General features: G+C 36.0%; 2 protein-coding genes across 2 annotated transcripts; one reads left to right on the plus strand and one right to left on the minus strand.

Moving 5' to 3' along the window:
• The first annotated feature begins 700 nt into the window (after positions 1-700).
• On the plus strand, positions 701-7,613 carry LOC141835529 (histone-lysine N-methyltransferase ASHH3-like). The gene is made up of 12 exons (XM_074722936.1): positions 701-826; positions 2,933-3,062; positions 3,224-3,326; positions 3,516-3,615; positions 4,553-4,631; positions 4,736-4,907; positions 4,993-5,073; positions 5,240-5,316; positions 5,395-5,485; positions 7,046-7,097; positions 7,175-7,265; positions 7,488-7,613. Exons 1-11 carry the CDS (start codon positions 701-703, stop codon positions 7,238-7,240), a joined length of 1,077 nt encoding a protein of 358 aa, XP_074579037.1. The 3' UTR covers positions 7,241-7,265; positions 7,488-7,613.
• Positions 7,614-8,354: 741 nt separating this feature from the next.
• On the minus strand, positions 8,355-15,737 carry LOC141835789 (magnesium transporter MRS2-I-like). Its single transcript, XM_074723158.1, has 11 exons — positions 15,320-15,737; positions 15,181-15,210; positions 14,514-14,664; positions 13,568-13,689; positions 12,561-12,635; positions 10,130-10,357; positions 9,990-10,034; positions 9,273-9,317; positions 9,154-9,183; positions 8,907-9,026; positions 8,355-8,825 (listed from the first exon to the last, which is right to left on the minus strand). Exons 1-11 carry the CDS (start codon positions 15,560-15,562, stop codon positions 8,739-8,741), a joined length of 1,176 nt encoding a protein of 391 aa, XP_074579259.1. The 5' UTR covers positions 15,563-15,737; the 3' UTR covers positions 8,355-8,738.
• Between the last annotated feature and the right edge of the window lie 1,478 nt (positions 15,738-17,215).

Below are 17,215 nucleotides of genomic sequence, written 5' to 3' on the forward strand. Positions count from 1 at the left end.
AATAGATCTTCAATGTTTTCCTTTGTCGTGGTCAATTTCAACTTCTTAATTTATCTTTTCACAGATTATCGTGGGATCGTTCGTGAGGGACTGTTGGGATGGTGGATTCTATTTTTTACTAAAAAAAATATTGAAAAGATGCTACCAAAGTTATGAAAATCTTTCATTCACTTTTGAATTTATAGTTATTTAACTTTTTTTTTTCTAATTGGTTGCTGCTGTTGTTGTTGTTCATGGGTGATAATTTTCTTATCGTTAGATATTACAATTTATTTATTTATTCTAAATAACAAATAATAAACTCTTTCCCAAAACTCTAAAATAATAAATTCTAGGGTCTTAAGTACAAAAAACCCGGTCAGGTCAATCGTCAAAAGCTTATCGGACCTTTACGAAAATGAATAAAATCCGATGAGCTCGAGAGGATAAAAGATCCGATAAGCTTTTCCCCGTTGATGGCGGAGCGAGGGAAGCCAGCTGCGGCGGAGGCTGAGCGCCGGGCCGCCGTACGCTCGTCTCCTCCACGCCTCGCGTCGGCCGCCGCCGCCTCCTCCTCCTCCTCCTCCTCTTCCGGCGGCAGCCGCTACAGTTTGGGGCCGACCGACGATGATCTCCGCAGCACGGCTACCTCGAAAATTGCTTATCGGATCTTTGAGTTGAAATGAATAGAGTCCGAGACGGATCCGAGTCCGGATGTGAAATGGAATTGATTTGGCTGTCTTCCCTCCCACTGCCCCCGCTCGAGAGCATTTGCCTTCTTCGCCTCCGTCCTCTTCCTCTGCTCTTCGCTCCGAAGGCGCTCGCCATGCCCGCCCTCAAGATCAAGGTACCTTCCTTCGAGATCCCAAGGTCTTGTTCCTCGCTCGTGCTTCCCGCCTTTGATTCACTAGGTTTTGTTGCATCGGCGGTCGGTTTTCCTTCCTTTTCGCGATTTAGGTCTTCTACGCGCAGGTTAGAGACTCGGGGAGGATCTTGCTTTGTTAGGTTTCTTGATTTGGGAAATTACCTGATCGCACTCGTCTTCTTCTACTGAAGCTAAAGACTTGTTGCATTTTGAGGTCTAGTTGTTTGCCAGTTTCTTGTCCAAACTTATTTTGTTAGTAAATTTCCATTTCGGATTTCTTGTTCAGTTTCTTGTCACTGCGAGTTTCCTTAAGTCTTGAAAAAGGAAACGTAGCATGTGTCCGATGCCATATGGCTCTGTAGACGGCTTCGGTTCTCCGTTTCTCTTCAAAATAGAGCACTGTTCTATTAGCCATTACCTTTAATTGCAGGCACACACGAAAGAAGATCTTCATGATGTGTCTCAACGAAACGGTGCTTCTCTTGATTAGTTCTTTGATTTTTTTTTTTTAATTTCTCTTGTTTCTTTTCACTTGTTTATCGTTATCCTTTTGCTTTCAACCAGTAGAGCATTAAATTTATTTTGGGATAATGACTTACTTCCATTATGCCCATTTGTTGCATCATTTATCCAATTCCTTAGTGAAAGTTCTGTCTTTGTTTTCGATCGGAGTTCACTCTGTATGAAGCCCCTTTGCTAGTTTGCTTCAGTAGCTGATGGTTACCTTTTCACTTATTAAAGGGATTTGAATCTCTTTGATCTTTCTGTAACATTTAGTTAATTTCGGGCATCAGAGGGTTTCTTAATGGTGTAATGCGGAGAAATACATCACCGTCTTAATCATTTGCCAAGGAAAATGACCATTGCATGTAGACCACCTTGCTTGTTTTCTGGTTAGAAGCATACCTGTGAAATTATGGGGACTAGAAATTAGAAACCTTTGTTCTTGCACACTACGGACTAATAAAGTTTGCCTATCTAAACATGGAAGTTGATTTACTGGAAAGACATTCTAGAGAAACGGATAGAGGTGGGATGAAGTATGGCATTCTCAACTTAAGTTAGATGTATTTTTTGTTTAATCTGCTATTCATAATGTCATAGTATGTTGGGAACTTTCTATTTACTGATTGCATTTGCTGTGCTCTTCAATGTTCATTCTAATAGTAACCCTTTTCTGCATTTCTTAGTTCTTACACGTTATATCATATCTTCAACTGCAACTAACAAATAAACTAAGTCACATGCTCGTTGCCACTGCAATAATGTGATTTTTCTAAAGGCATGCCTTAAAGTAGGTAAATCAAGATTCTGAGAAAGGGTTATGTTGTCTCAATGCATCATAGGTGAAACCTAAATATAAAATGTGGAAAGAGAAATGATTCTTCAATCTCTTCCATGTCAAATGAAATTTTCATTTATTTTAGTAATCAATGCCTCAGAACCTGTTCTGTCCATTTAGTATGAGTACCTTCTTATGCTTATGAACTACAATTCTTGGTGTTGAGGGAGATTTAGTACTTCTAGTTAGAGCCATTTATAAGAGAAATAGAGAAATAGGTTTTCTTGCTTCAATGCAGATTCATCTGAAACTACTGCATGACATTCCTTGCTTGTCTATTTCATTTCAATATCCTGAGAGAGTTGATTCTAATTTTCTTCTCCTTTTGATAAACACTACTTTGTTCTGTCCTTCCTCACATAAATTCGTTACACATGCCTGAGTACATGTGCACATGATTCATAGTTGTTGCCTTACACATTGACTCCTAAAATTACTATGCGGAGCCTCAATGCAGAAATTCGTTTTCTACTTGCTACTTCTGATATTTTGAATGCATCTGTAACTTTTGTGGGACATGGATACTTTTTATTAGCCAGATCAGTTGCAATCAAAAAGAGAATTAATTTTTTGTTGTTTTTGTTAATTTTAAATTGATACTGGCTTTTAAGTTATATGTGTTATAATTCCTTATACTGACTGTTTGCTGATAGTAAATAAAGCTTTGGTGCTTATGATTGTTCCAATCAGAGATATTTTGGAAATTCATTTCTTTTCTGTTTCTTTGATATTCAACTCGAAAACAGAAAGATGAAAGACAAAGCATTGAACAGATATTTGAGAAATTATCTGAGGAGCTTAATGATCAAGCTGATTTTGATCTTCCAACATGGCTGAAGAAAGGGAAACCTGCTCCTTATATCAGCATAAAGCGTAGTATCCTTGTTACATGTAGATTTGCTTTGCATACTTGTTAATTACTGCTGTATGTAAGGTGTCAGTTGTTTGAAGCATGATGAGCATAAAATATAGCAGTCTTTTGAGGTATTTGATTCTTTTAATTTTGTTGATGAATTGGCGACCTTGACTTTGACAAGATTTCTATCTCACCAAAAGGCGAATTGAGGATGATGGAATCTTTTGTTCCTGTACTCCATTATCAGGATCATCGACTGTCTGTGGTGGAGACTGCCATTGTGGGTGAGCAGCTTCATTTTGAGTTATTGAAACCTTCTAGCATTTATCAATTTTGTGACTTTGTACCTTTTGCAACTTTGTAAACCAAATAATTACTATTCTAAATTTTTGCTGCAAGTGGATAACTGCCTAACATATTTACAGAGTTCAATAGGATTATACTGCTCATCTCCTCCATAATTATTTCTTCAGGGTGCTATTCTCTTGTTGCTCATCTAGTTGCAAATGTGGTGATAAGTGCCTTAACAAATCTTTTCAATACAGAGAACAAAAGAAAATGAAAGTTGTACAGGTATAATCTACTTTCATCATATCATTCACTGAACTATTATGAATTACATGGAAGAGCAGGTTTAGATGTGTAGTTTGCATTGCTGAATGAGTGATTATTGAAAAAAAAATTGACATCTTAATTTATCTTGGCTATTTATGTTATATACTTATGGTGTCATATTCTTTAGAATTTATTATACTATGTTGAAAAGTAGCAACTAACACCAAAAATGCAGGAAAGCAAAATAGTTACTGGCTGTTGAGAAAAGTCTCAGGAGTGATGCTTGGGCTGCCTAGTTATATAGCTGATAACTGTCATTTCAGTTGAACCTGATAATAGTTAAATGCCTTTCCTAACACTTAGGAAATTCTAGTTCCAAATGGTCAATCAGATGCCAATTTTACAAGCCTTGAAATATGTATCGGTTTCGATCCTAGATTGGGATGGTTTTGCGCCAGTGCCTTGTGCCGAAACATGATACAGGTTGGTGTAGGCTAGCTGTTCGACTTGGCGGTGGAGGGTGAGGTAGAGGCAGGGAAGAAGAAGAAGATCAGATAGAGGAAAAACGAAATAAAGAGAGAAATAAGAAAAAGAATTGCAAGAAAAATAGCTTATATTGTCTACTGTCATTTTCTGCTATTTAACCTAGCATTCCTGCACTTCCACCATTTTCGCTTCACAGCCTTTCATTTCAGGCTGAGCTCTGAGTTTCCACAATGTTCACTTGTTGAGATCACCAATCACCTTGGTTATGGTGGTGTATCAAGCTAATTCCACGTTTCTTTGTTAGTTCCATTAAATTCTAGCACAATCCTCATGATTTAGCAAGAAGCTTATTGTATACACTTAGCTGTTAATTGGTTAAATAGCTGAAATTTTTTATTTCAGTTGTATGTCTATGTGCTATGTGAGCATTTTGCTTGTTGATAAAACTTACAAATAATATGTTATTTAGACAGAAAAATGTGGTTTTGGTTTGGTATCAGAGGAAGATATAAAACAAGGGGACTTTGTGATTGAGTATGTTGGAGAAGGTGACATTTCCCTTTTTTTGCTTTCTGTCTCCATTCCTTTTCCTAATAAGAAAGAAGGATCAAGTGATATGAAGTCTTTGACTCATCTTTTTGATGTTCTATAGTTTTGGATGACAAAGCATGTGAAGAAAGACTTTGGAAAATGAAAGATCGAAGAGATACCAACTTCTACTTGTGTGAGGTTAATCATGATATGGTGATTGATGCTACATACAAAGGAAATAAATCAAGGTTTATAAACCACAGTTGCGAGCCTAATACTGAGATGCAGAAATGGTTATATACTATCCTCCATTTCATTACTTTATTGTGATTCTTCTATCATGATACAAAATTGTATTCCATTCCATTTTATATAAAGGAGAGCTGATGGAGAAACTAGGGTTGGGATCTTTGCTCGTCGTGACATAAGAAAAGGCGAGGAAGTGACCTATGATTATCAGTATGTTCAGTTACTTTGGCAGTAGTTTTTTAGCCTCTTGCACTTACTTCTTTAATAACATTGTGTTAGCATTTAGTCCAACTTTTATTCATTTTGATGTAATTTCCCATGGATGATTTTTTTTTCTTTTTATCTCATAGATTTATTCATCTGATAAAATGCCCAGATTTGTTCAATTCGGAGCAGATCAAGTTTGTTTGTGTGGAACTCGTAACTGTAGGCAGAAGCTAGGAAATAAACCCAGTAAGTTAATGTCTTCTTGAAATATCTTTTTATATGACAAATATGCCATATTATACTTTTGTTCCTTGTGAAAATCAGAAAGTTCAAGTTCAGGAGATCAAAGAAGGAAATCCAAGAATGAGAACTGTATTGGGGAGCTTGTTCGTGTATGGCTTCCAAGTGACAAGAGGTTTATCCTAACTTTGTTTTTTTTAATAACCTCCTGCTGACCTTCTATATAATATTATCTTTAATTCCTGCTTTAGACATATGATTGTGTATTTTCTTGTTCTGGTGATACAAGCCAGAAATGTTTTGAGAACATACTGGTTGGCAAAACCTAATACACACATTTCCTTCATTTCTATTCCTGCTATTGTGTTCACTTTAAGGGTAATTAAGATCAAGAGAATATCTTTTAGACAACTGAGATTGATGTTTTTCTTTATATATATATAGTTTAATATTGGTTCTAGCACTCATTCTGTTAGGCTTTTCCTACACTTTTATTAGCTTCAAGTTTAGATTAACTGGACTACAAAAAATTTAGGTTACATTTAGGTATATTTTGAAGCAACAATGTTAAATTCAATCCATTAGCTCACTTAGTTTGAAAGTTTATGCTATTAAGAAAGAGTCCAATTTTGCATTTACACTTCAATCCCCTAGTTAGTTTCAGAACCATACAGTATTGTCATAGGTGCCAGAGAAAATCACTTATGGCATTACTCTACATAGTCAACTAAGTTGGTTTTGCATCTTCTGCTTACATAAACCCTACTTAATGAATCCTGATACTCCGAGATGCTCAAGTTTATACTAGCAATGCTCCAGCAGTGGTTGGACAATGATCTATTGTGATTTATTTTGTTATTCATGATGGTGCTCCGACAGGGTGGATGCTTAAATGAACATATTATATGAAATTTATTTTTTCTAGGCAATTATATTAAATAGATACTGACTTTGCTACCATTCAGCATTTCTCTGTGCAATGTTGAAGCATAGAAGATCTAGAACTGTACATATACCTTAGTATAGGACTGTTTTTTTAGATATTGACATTGACTAGATTCAAACATATTATATGTTGCTTGATAGTTGATACCATATTAAATGCAATTATTAGTTGCTGATCTTGTGAGACATAACTTGCAGATTGTCATAATGGAATATGTTTGATATTTCTCTGCGCACTAGTTTTCTAGAATCCGGTTCATGTGTATTTCATGTCTCTTGCCTACTGTTTTTATTTAGAATACATGTAATTTTTGCATAGATGATGTCAAAGCTACTGCTGGCATAAAGTTAAAAAAAAATTCAAAAGATTTGCATTATCATTTGCTTGTTTGAACTTCTCATGCTTGAAAGCAATATGCAGTAAGACACTTTTCTTTCGGCAACCTGCATTAATATTTGTTTTACCAGGCAGCCCATGCTTCTTTATAGAAAATGATCATATATTTGTGCCTTTGCAATATAAACAGTTATTAAGTATAACAAAACTGCATTAATGTATCAAGTTGTATTTGTTTTAACTATTTTGCGGTCAACTTCATGAATCATCTCTATTGAGCTCTATTTTATGTAAGAATTATGTTACTGTTAATATTCAAATCAAATAAATCGTTTCTTATTACACTTATTAATCTTTTCTTTCATCCCCTTCTATCGTTAGATCTTCTACTCTAACAAAAGTACATTTCCCTGAAATCATAATTATTATTATTGTTTTGCTCTTTTATTTCAGGTATATAGGAGGATTTATTTCTGATTTTGATAATATCTCCGGAAAGCACACTGTAAGGATTGCATTTGCTTGCTCAGTAAGGAAAGCCAAGCAATATGTCCTTAAATCTTATTGTATATTTTCTAACAGATAAAGTTTGTGGATGATCATGAAGAAGTTCTTGACATGTCAAAAGAAGATTGGGATTTTCTATAACCATTTATACACTCTCGTTGCAGAGGTAATATAGATGCGAACTTTTCTTCTTAAAATTGTAGGTTAGGAAGCTGCCCAAACTATTTATCATGCAAACCTGTAGTTGGCCTTGCCATGCATGGAACCTTGTCTCTTCTGTCTATGGAATTGATTTTTCAGGCTTGGTCTTGGACTTTAGATATCTGAACTTAGTTGAATTTTTGTATATTATTCATCTGGAAGTTCAATTTGATTCAATGCTTTGCAGGAACGTCCATGGTGGTTGGTTGTAACATTAGCCAAATATCCATTTGTATTCCTACAAAGTCGTCGTTTAGGTGCAAAGATTTCCAGATTGTGCTAACTATTCATTTCTTCCTCTCGTCTGATTGATAAGAACAGATCTCATTTCTGATTGATAGTCAAAATGTGTTGTTACTAGCCTTTCATTGATTATTATGTCAACAATGTTTTGAGCTAGTAAAGTGATGGCTCCAAATATTGTCTGAAACTGTTGTACTATTAGATGTTCAACATTTGTTTCCTTTAATATAATGACGGGTTAATTCTTTCTGTGATCATACTTTTTTCACATTTCAAGAAAGAGAATGATATTATTATCACTATTATTATTACCAGCTGCCCTGCTTGTATATATTCATTTATTTGATATATGAATTTATTGTCATTTGTCTTAATGTTGATAAATGAATTGTGTAGATTTAGAACGTGACTAACTCTCAAACCTTGGAGAGATTATAAGAGATTGAAGGACATGACTCTTCCTCTTTTATTAAGACCTAAGAGAGCTTATAGGCCCTTCAATGGTGCAGCATCAATTATGTTGCATTATAGAATATTATTTTTCAGTGAGATAAAAAATTTGAGATTAGTTTATAAGCATGGTGTTTATAGGACATGATATTCTTCCTCTTTTATGAAGACCTAAGAGAGCTTATAGGCCCTCCAAGCATGGTGTTTAGTAAATTAATCAAACATTCATGATTCAAATCTCAATTATGTTACATTATAGAATTTTTTTTTCAGTGAGTAAAAAATTTGAGATTAGTTGTTGGGTGAGGAGCTACTCTACTTTCAGATTTATCCGATGAATGAATCGGAGAATTTGAACTAGTTGCCATGACAATGTGACTACTATAGTAAAAGGCCTTCAGTCAGTACAACAATCAGCATGATGGTCCAGCATGCAACAGATTCTTCAGCTGCCCAATTTTAGTAACGAAAATGAAGAAATGAAAGATCAAAGAAAAAATCGAATGAGCCACTGCCACACTTTCTCTAGTTCCACCGTTCAGCTACATCTTGTGGGCACAAAGACGTCTCTCCACTTGAATCTTCCAGTAACTGATTCGAGTAAGTGAAAGCTCCCAAATCTTGTTCATAACTTGAATAACTGGAGCTCATGGTCTCTTCTTTTCAATGGACTTGAAAGGGCAGGTCAAATTTGGATTAGGCATATTTCGATATCCAACTCCAGGGTTAGGTACTTCTAAGCGGATCAAGATCCAACAAGACCTTTGTGGCGAGCATAGGCGATGATGAAAATAAACACGAAAGCGGAAGCCAGACCGGAAATGATAACCACCTGCAAACATTAGGTTGTAGGGCAAAGATCAATGTAGAGGGATATCATCCATAATTGTCTTTTATTCACTGGCCAGCTTACCCATTTGTACACATATCCATGGTCATTGTTCCAAGAGTAGGGTATGTTCATGCCAAATACTCCAGCAACTAGTGAATAGAGCGACAGGCTAACTGTGCCGGAACTCAAGAACAGTTCTAACTACAATCAGACACAAAAAACAGCAAAGGAAAGAAGGACATATCAGAATTTATACTAAAACACCCACATAAATTATATCATGTTCCATACTTCTAAAATGAAGGTACTGAAAACTTGACCAGTTTACCTGAATAAGCTGATTTCGATGGTTGTCAAGCTGCCGACAGAAAAGTGACCACTTATTTGGGCGGTTTGTTTATAATATAGTAGTCAGTTTCTTAAAATAATTCACCAGTTAAGCAATACCTGAATATTGATATAGTCCTCCGTGTCATCGATGTATTCACGCAGCTGAGAAAATTATCAATCTGTTACTTCAACTGGAAATGTAAATGATATTTGGACCCACCCAATTAATAATTTTATGTTACAGGAGACAGATAATATAAATCATCAAATAAAAACAAGCAAAGAGGAAATTGCACTAAATCATAAGACCAAGTCTCCCAACTATTTCGGCTGGGTGCACTGGTATGAGGCAAAACATATTAATTTCATCGAAGTTCTGAAGTTTTATTTATCCATATTGCTACAGATTGACCACTAAGACTCCAGTTTTACATTGAATATATCTGGATAGGGATTGAATAAAGTTATAGATATCTGTAGCTAGTGCAGGAGAGCATATTTTGGAGGCCAACCTATGCGACTATTAGATTCAGGTTAATAACAGATACTATGAAAGCAAACCATAATGTCATGAAAAATATGCTATCCAAACAGCTTGCTGCGAGGCTACCAAATTGTTCGTAAACTCAACTCAAGTGTAATATTGCTTGGGAACTAAATAATAAGGGGCTATTTCGACATTTGCAAATGAGGTCACAACGATTCTTATTTTACCAATGCATGGAAACTCTGTAACTTTCTGCATAAAGGAGTAGCTACACAGTTTGTTGCGACTAATTTTTCTTCAAATGGAGTTCAAGTATTTGAAAAGGCAGAATTTAACTACACACTTACTGTAGTCATCTTGTTTAATGTACCATCGATTTGCATGAAGTATGCCTGCATAGGGTAACAATATCCAAAAAAAAAAGATATTGAAAGTTTTGTAATAGAATTTCAAAACACATCAGTATGGAGAAATAGGAGTATGTGACCTCGAGTAACATTTCTAGCTCCTCAACATCATTCTCATTTCCATGTATGGTTGCTGCGCTTGCCTTGCTTGCTCTGGATATCTTTGAACCAATTGTTGGAGAAGCGGGAGCCCAATTAGGAACACCAGAACCACTTACAGGAGTGGAGGCTCCTGTGATTTTTCTTGACAAGTAAAGATCTGCCATATCATCATCGTCATCCAATAACTGTTCCAGCTCATCCCTTACCTGGCAACACCACTTAACTTGAATAAAACTGAAGGATGAACAAACTGCATTTCAGGTCATCAGGCATCACAAAGAGAGAGCGAGAGGCTACACAAGAACTGGGCACGTGCTATCAAGCTAGACTTATGATTTATCTGACAGCAGAGAAATAAGATAGGCATATACACATTTTTAGATTCCCAGCAAATTAATTTCATGAGTGTGCTTCTTATCAAGCCACAAAAAAAACCCACTTTGTGTTCGATATCAAAAGGGGAAAAAACACACATGAATCCATTTTTTAGATTCTAGAAAATAAATTTCATCATACCATGATTATTTCACAGATTGATTGAGATGAAATATCCTAAAATGTTCCATTTAGAACAAACAAAATGAATGAGAGCGAACAGCTAAATTATCCTTGAATTGACAAAAGAATAGATTGATGATAGTATAATTCAGTTTCAAAGGAAACAACAAACATTGTACAATATGAAACTCTTGTATACAACAAAATACATTTTCATGGTTTAAGCTGCTCCTACTTCGCTCGTCACTACTATGGGAATTACTTCTTTCTTTTCCTTTGGCTATTAAGATGTTTCAATTAGCAAGGTTGTCTCTTATTTGCCCATGGATTCAACAACAGTTTGAAAGGTTGACCCTTTTGAGGATTTCCAGATCTGTGCTTATTTTCAACTCTCCCCAAAGTATTTCATTGGTTGTTATTCCTTTCCTTTTCCTTGTCTCTGGGTGCCTAGGTATCTTCGTAAACCTTTCTTCTTTATTTGAACCTCGTCATTAACATTAAGGCTATGCCATCCTTAGATGCTACTAAATAGAAGGATCTAATCGACATCCATGAATTATAAATCATAGATTGAATTTATGAATTAAAAAAATTAGGTGCTAGCATAATATCAGTTATGTTCACAAGCTAGAGATAGGAGGACTCAGATCACACACATTCTCCATAGGATAAAACCACTACCTCTCACACCTCCCCGATTGATTCTACCATAGAGGCCAATGATAGAGAATAGCTTCTTTAAATATAGCTAATAAATTTCATCATATTGTGCTCTTCAAGTGTAACCCTTATCAAAATCTCAAAAGGTGTTGAGTTACAATACCATTCTAAGAATCCAACTACAAGAGAATTATGAATTGAGAGTCTCTCTTTTTTTATTTGACTCTTTGGTTTTAAGAATGTTGGTCTTATGAACGAGTGACTCCCTTCTTTGACCCTTATTGCCCAACTAAAGTGTTTCACTTATTGAATAGGGTATTTGGTCTGTCCTCAACATCTGGACGTTGAAGGCATCCTTGGGGTGATCTCACAGTTCTTACAAGGTAGAGATGATGCATTCAATCCATGGATTTTCTTTCCTTTACCATATTTTGCTCAATGGATTGAAGAGAAAGTGCATCAAGCTATTCACAAGGATTAACTTGATCCACTTCCCTAGGTATCCCAAATGAGGGACCTTAAGGTACAAGGAATTATACATTGATATTGAAAATAAGTACTACTCCAGATTAAATTATCATTCCATTTGACTTCACGTATTGATATCAAGATATATTGTTAGTTTTATTGAACAAATATATCATGTTATTGACCCACTTGTACCACTATTTAAACACAAACACGCACATAGAAAAGGATGAGATGAGCCTCCATTCATATAGGCAACCATCTCTCAGTAGATGGAATCAAACGCATAGTTCAATATAAGACTCAAGAACCAAAATAGAAGTCAACAATTGTACCATCTTACACATTCACGTATTCATCTCATTATTCAAGAAAAAAATTCCTTGGTCTATGAAGACATCTATTTCTTTACAATAGAATGTCTATTTAGTGAAGCCAACAATCACATTCATGTGATCCAATAAACTGTTTCTCAATTATGTGAACAATTGTGATATTGAGTGCAAGCATAATTTATAATGCATTTGCATGAATATAAAAGGGCAGCCCGGTGCACGAGGCTCCCGCCTTGCGGGGTCCGGGGAGGGAATCCAATGTACGCAGTCTTACCCTGCCTTTGGCAAGAGGCTGTTTCCAGGATTTGAACCCGTGACCTTTAGGCCACACGGCAGCAAGCATGAATATAGGTTATCAAAATACTATACCAAGATTTAAGAGCACAAAACAGGCACAATTAAAAAAAACAATAAGAACATATATAATGAGCAGGCCAAATAAGTATACCTTTTGTACACGAGCAGTCAACCTAGTCATGGAACTCTTCAATTTGCGCACTCGATCCAAGTTACGACTGCTAATCTGCACATTTAATTACAAAAGGCAAATCAAAGGTTGAAGAGAGTAATCTCAAAACAGTGTGCCAAAAAGCAAATTTTATCAGGATAGAAGGAATAATATCAGTGTTTATCATAGTAAAAGTTGTTTTTACCTTACCATGTCATATCTTTGGTCAGACCAATATTTTGAATATTAATTCAAAATCTTTGACCAATTTTACATCATTTTACTAGTAATACATAATTCAATAGGTTAGTTATTATACCTACAATTCTCAACTATAGAATTTAATAATACTATACTTAAATATGGTTGTCACCCGCTCCCTTGGTGGTAGAGGTTGTTGTGTGAAAAAGAAATGAATATCAGTCGTCATAATTTTATTAGTGGTCCGACCCTTCTCCGGGCTTTTTTTTATTAGTTGTCATAATTTTATATTGGAGATTTACCAAATTTTTACCAATAATCATGATTGTCATCATCAAGACGAGTACATCCCAACTTTAGGTGGTTAGTTACTATACTGTTATCTCATCATGAGCTCTATCCAAAGTTATATCACTAGTAATATTCAAATTAGTTAAATATTTTAATTATATTTGACTAATGTTTTCTTTGCTCCACCTCTACCCTTGACACCTTTTTCACTCTACCCTTTACACCCCCATCATACTTTAAGGATCATCATATAAGGAACTTTTATCATCTTGAGATAATAGAACCATGACATATTTTCTCCTGCATTCCATGAAAAATAAAGAACCCATATTGGCCTGATCTTTTCAGCCAGCATATGGCTTGTGGTATGCTCATTCTGTTTCACATACATCTAGTAGAAAAAGAAGATAAATTTGTAAGATCAACAACCACAATAACCTGCTAAAACATGTAGTTCGCTTGTTCTGCTTAGGCTAATATTCTTGAAATTACAAATGGAGAAAATTGACCCTTACCTTGGAAGTAAGTTCATCTAAGGCTGGGTAAGCAGCAGTTTCAAGTTCTGTAGCACGTGCATCAAGATAGCTGCAAATAGCTTCTAAAGCAACTTCGAGAGCTCGAAATTCAAAAGGAGATTCTACAAAATGTTATAATATGTCAAGGGAAAGAGAAGAAAGTAACATCCTAATAAATCAAGACATAAGATCATGATTTAATTTTCCCATAAAGTGCAGCATTTTCAGAACCAGATCGAGCACGGAACCAGATTGTCGGTTCTTGTTTTTTCCACTTGAACCGGTCCAAAAACCAGTTCAGCCAAGTGCCCTCCACTGATAGAAACAAACCGATATGACCTCTTGTTTCTGTCTTAATTAGTTAGGTCAACCAATATGGTTCAGGTTCAATGAGCACAGACACTGTCTGATACCAATATGGTTCTGTCTTAATGCAAAATCATGAAAATGCAAAATATATTTTTGTCTCGCTAATTCAAGTTGGGTGTTTATGCTCATGCACACTGTTCAGTAATGGACATCAACATACATGCACCTCTGCGACAATTGGACTATGGGATCCCAGTGAGAATGCTTGTTTACTGATCTAGCTTCATTTAGAAATCATTTAAAATTTTCGCTATTCAGAGACAGCATAATGATCTTCTTGGCTAAGTTAGCCACTTATCAGCTTCGATTTCAGAACGCATACAAAGAATTGATTTTAGTACAAGAGACAAATGCAAACTTATATATTTATCGACGTGTAAAATACATTCAGGAGTTATAATCATTAATTAAAACCAGAAAAATCAAGAATATACTTGGCTGCGGACAGACAACTTAATTTAGTTGTTATTATCAAGATAGGGAAATCACATGAAGAAGATAAATAAAGCCATTTTATTGTAAAGTCAGCTATCTTATACAGTCATTGAAAGGCTCGCTGAAGGTTGATTAAGCATACCATCTTCTTCAATAGCTTCTAAATCATGTTGGCAGACAGTGCTCTCTTTTCCTTCACCATGAACTTGATTAATGTTCTGAGATGGTAATCTTCTACGAAGCTCTTCCACAATCGGGACAACATTATCTTCGTTGGGATCCCTAAGCAAAACCTAGTTCAACCCGTATTACAAGCATTAGCATGCCTTAGAAAATCGGCCATGAAATATAATAAAAAATAACAAGCTTGTTAACTACAGTCAAAAGAAAAAAGAACAATCAGCAAAGAAAAAAGTTGTGGCTTCTCTCCTACTGTTTGCATGCATCAAACGCAGAGGTACGCTACGGGTCAACTTAATTATAAATGCCAAAACCAGTCCAACAACAATATAGCCGTATTCCACGTTTCCAGCTTAACAATTATTAGATGCCTTCTTTTCTTCTACTTTTCAAAGGAACCAATCACTTCTCACCTTTGCGGTCAAATTATTTTTTGCATGGAAATCAAGACTTAATGGTCTACATTCAAAAACACATAACACAGGGCTTTGCGCTAGGACATTGACCATATCTTGTTACGAAGCACAACTGCAGAGAATTAAAGTCTGAACGACAAGGAAATTTTGGATGAAAGAAGAGACAAATTTAATTCTAAAAAAGGAGGAGAAGTAGCTTTGCATCAGACATACCTCGTCCGCAGTGATGATCGCTTTTATGTGCTGTTTCCAAAAGGCAAAAAGGACGAACGAACAAAATTAGCCAAGAAAAGCGAAAATCCCAGCAAACGATAGGTAAGCGAGCGAAACTCGACCGTATCCGTCGACTCACTTCCAGATTGAGCACGATGGCGCCCTCCCTGCCCAAGATCGTGGAAGGGTAGGAGAGAAGGGGATCCAGGATCCTGAGGTCGCGCGCGTGGATCTGAACCCGGTGCATGATGGCGTACTTGTCGACATCCAGGATCGTGTCTTTTCCGTCGCTATCGAACAGAATCCAGCTCCTGGCCGCGGCGGTCTTCTTCTTCAGAGAGGCCTGCGCGTCCGCGGCGGCCAGAAACGCCTCGCCCGCCATCTCGCCCGCCGCTGGAGTCTCACATCTTCGCCGGCCGACGGTGGCGCTGGCCGGATCGGGAAGGCAGCGGGCGACGAGAGCGCTCCCTTCTCCGCCGAAGGATTGGAGGAGGACGGCAATGCGGAGGCGGTGGAAGAGCCGTGCCACCGACTTATATCGCTGCGATTCGACTGCGACAAAAACGGACGGAGGAGGCGCCGACGCTTGGAGGAATCACATTCTTCTTGCGCGTTCAATGAAAGTCTGAAAGGGTTTCTTTTCCATTTTATCTTATTTTATTTTAAATTTTAATCGTATTTTCGAATACTTTAATAATATATAATTTTAATCGATTTTAAATTTTAATGGAATTCTTTCCAACGAATATTGAAACGACAAGTGTGTATGTAAAATTTTTTTTAAAAATTTTTTTATTTATGACGTCGGATGATTTTCATAAATCGAATCGTAGCGGCCGGTTCGACCGATTAGTTGCGATCTGATTGGCTAATGTAGGAAAAGAATATTGGCTATGATGAAATTATTGTGACAAATCTATAAAATCTTAAATTGCAAAGTTAATCTATTAAATAAATCAAATATTCGTTGGTAAATTTGATGTTTTTTAGTAAGTAAGAGTTTGTTTATTCGTTTAATATATATATAAAATCAATTAAAATTAATAAACTCATTAAATTAAATAAATCATTTAAATATTATATATATATAATAAATTTATTAATATTCATGAAAAAAAGTATAAACTAAAAATAGAAATTAAATTCTCTAGGCAATAATTTCTTATAAAATAAAATCTCTCTTATCTAAAAAGATTATCTTCTATAAGAACATTAAGGAGGCTTGAGCATTATCACTAATATCTCTTTTCAAATAGTTATGAAACCAATATTAAAGAATTAAGTCTCGGACCATAGTTGTGTTGGTTTAATGGAACATATTTATTAAAATGGATAAGGGTCTAAACTTGACAAAACCGAGGCAATGCTCTTCTTTTTTGCAAAAGGTGGAATTCTACCACCTTAGCGGCCCCACACGATCGCCCCCACGACCATTTATGAGGAGATAAATTAAGAAATTACAGTTGATCACGACGTAGGAGGGTATTACCTGGCTTCGTCAAGATTTGAACCCTTGTCCTCTTCTGCAAGTTTATTACGTCGTAACCAACTCAGCTATGCTTCAAGGGTGACAATGCTTTTCTCCATCATAGCTAACTGTAACTTTCTAATTTACCTTTTCACGGATAATTGATCAATATTTTTTTAAATGAACAAACAAAAATATATTATTACGAACCAAACTCAAATTTAAAAAAAAATCAAATTTAAATAACTATTTCAAAGATTTAATTCATTTTAAACTGGATTAGAGTTTTTTTTTATAATTTTATTTTAATCGTCTTCTTTTTTATTTATTTAAGTTTAGCGTTTTAGATTAATTGCGTCAGCTGTTTTTAATTTAACGGAATGTTAATAATAGATAATGTCAATCCGTCGAACGGAGCACCGCACGGAGGCGCGCAAACGACGGCGCCGGAGAAGACGAGGACAGATACCGCTCGCGACGACGCAAAGAGCGCCGAAGACGGTCCGTCGTCGAGGGAGCTGCCAAACTGGTAGGCGAGGCGGGCGGCGGAGGCTGCAGATCGAGCTG

The sequence above is a fragment of the Curcuma longa genome, chromosome 10 (assembly GCF_044706935.1).
Source record: "Curcuma longa cultivar G26 ecotype Majalengka, Jawa Barat chromosome 10, ITB_CL_G26_1.1, whole genome shotgun sequence".
Lineage (NCBI taxonomy): Eukaryota > Viridiplantae > Streptophyta > Magnoliopsida > Zingiberales > Zingiberaceae > Curcuma > Curcuma longa.

Coding starts and splice junctions, on each gene's coding strand:
- LOC141835529 (XM_074722936.1), top strand. CDS start 701: ATGGAATTGATTTGGCTGTCTTCCCTCCCACTGCCCCCGCTCGAGAGC. Junction 3,063..3,223: donor TTATATCAGCATAAAGCGTA/GTATCCTTGTTA, acceptor GACTTTGACAAG/ATTTCTATCTCACCAAAAGG. Junction 4,908..4,992: donor AATACTGAGATGCAGAAATG/GTTATATACTAT, acceptor TTTTATATAAAG/GAGAGCTGATGGAGAAACTA.
- LOC141835789 (XM_074723158.1), bottom strand. CDS start 15,562: ATGGCGGGCGAGGCGTTTCTGGCCGCCGCGGACGCGCAGGCCTCTCTG. Junction 9,318..9,989: donor CATTAAACAAGATGACTACA/GTAAGTGTGTAG, acceptor TAATTTTCTCAG/CTGCGTGAATACATCGATGA. Junction 9,027..9,153: donor ATCGAAATCAGCTTATTCAG/GTAAACTGGTCA, acceptor GTCTGATTGTAG/TTAGAACTGTTCTTGAGTTC.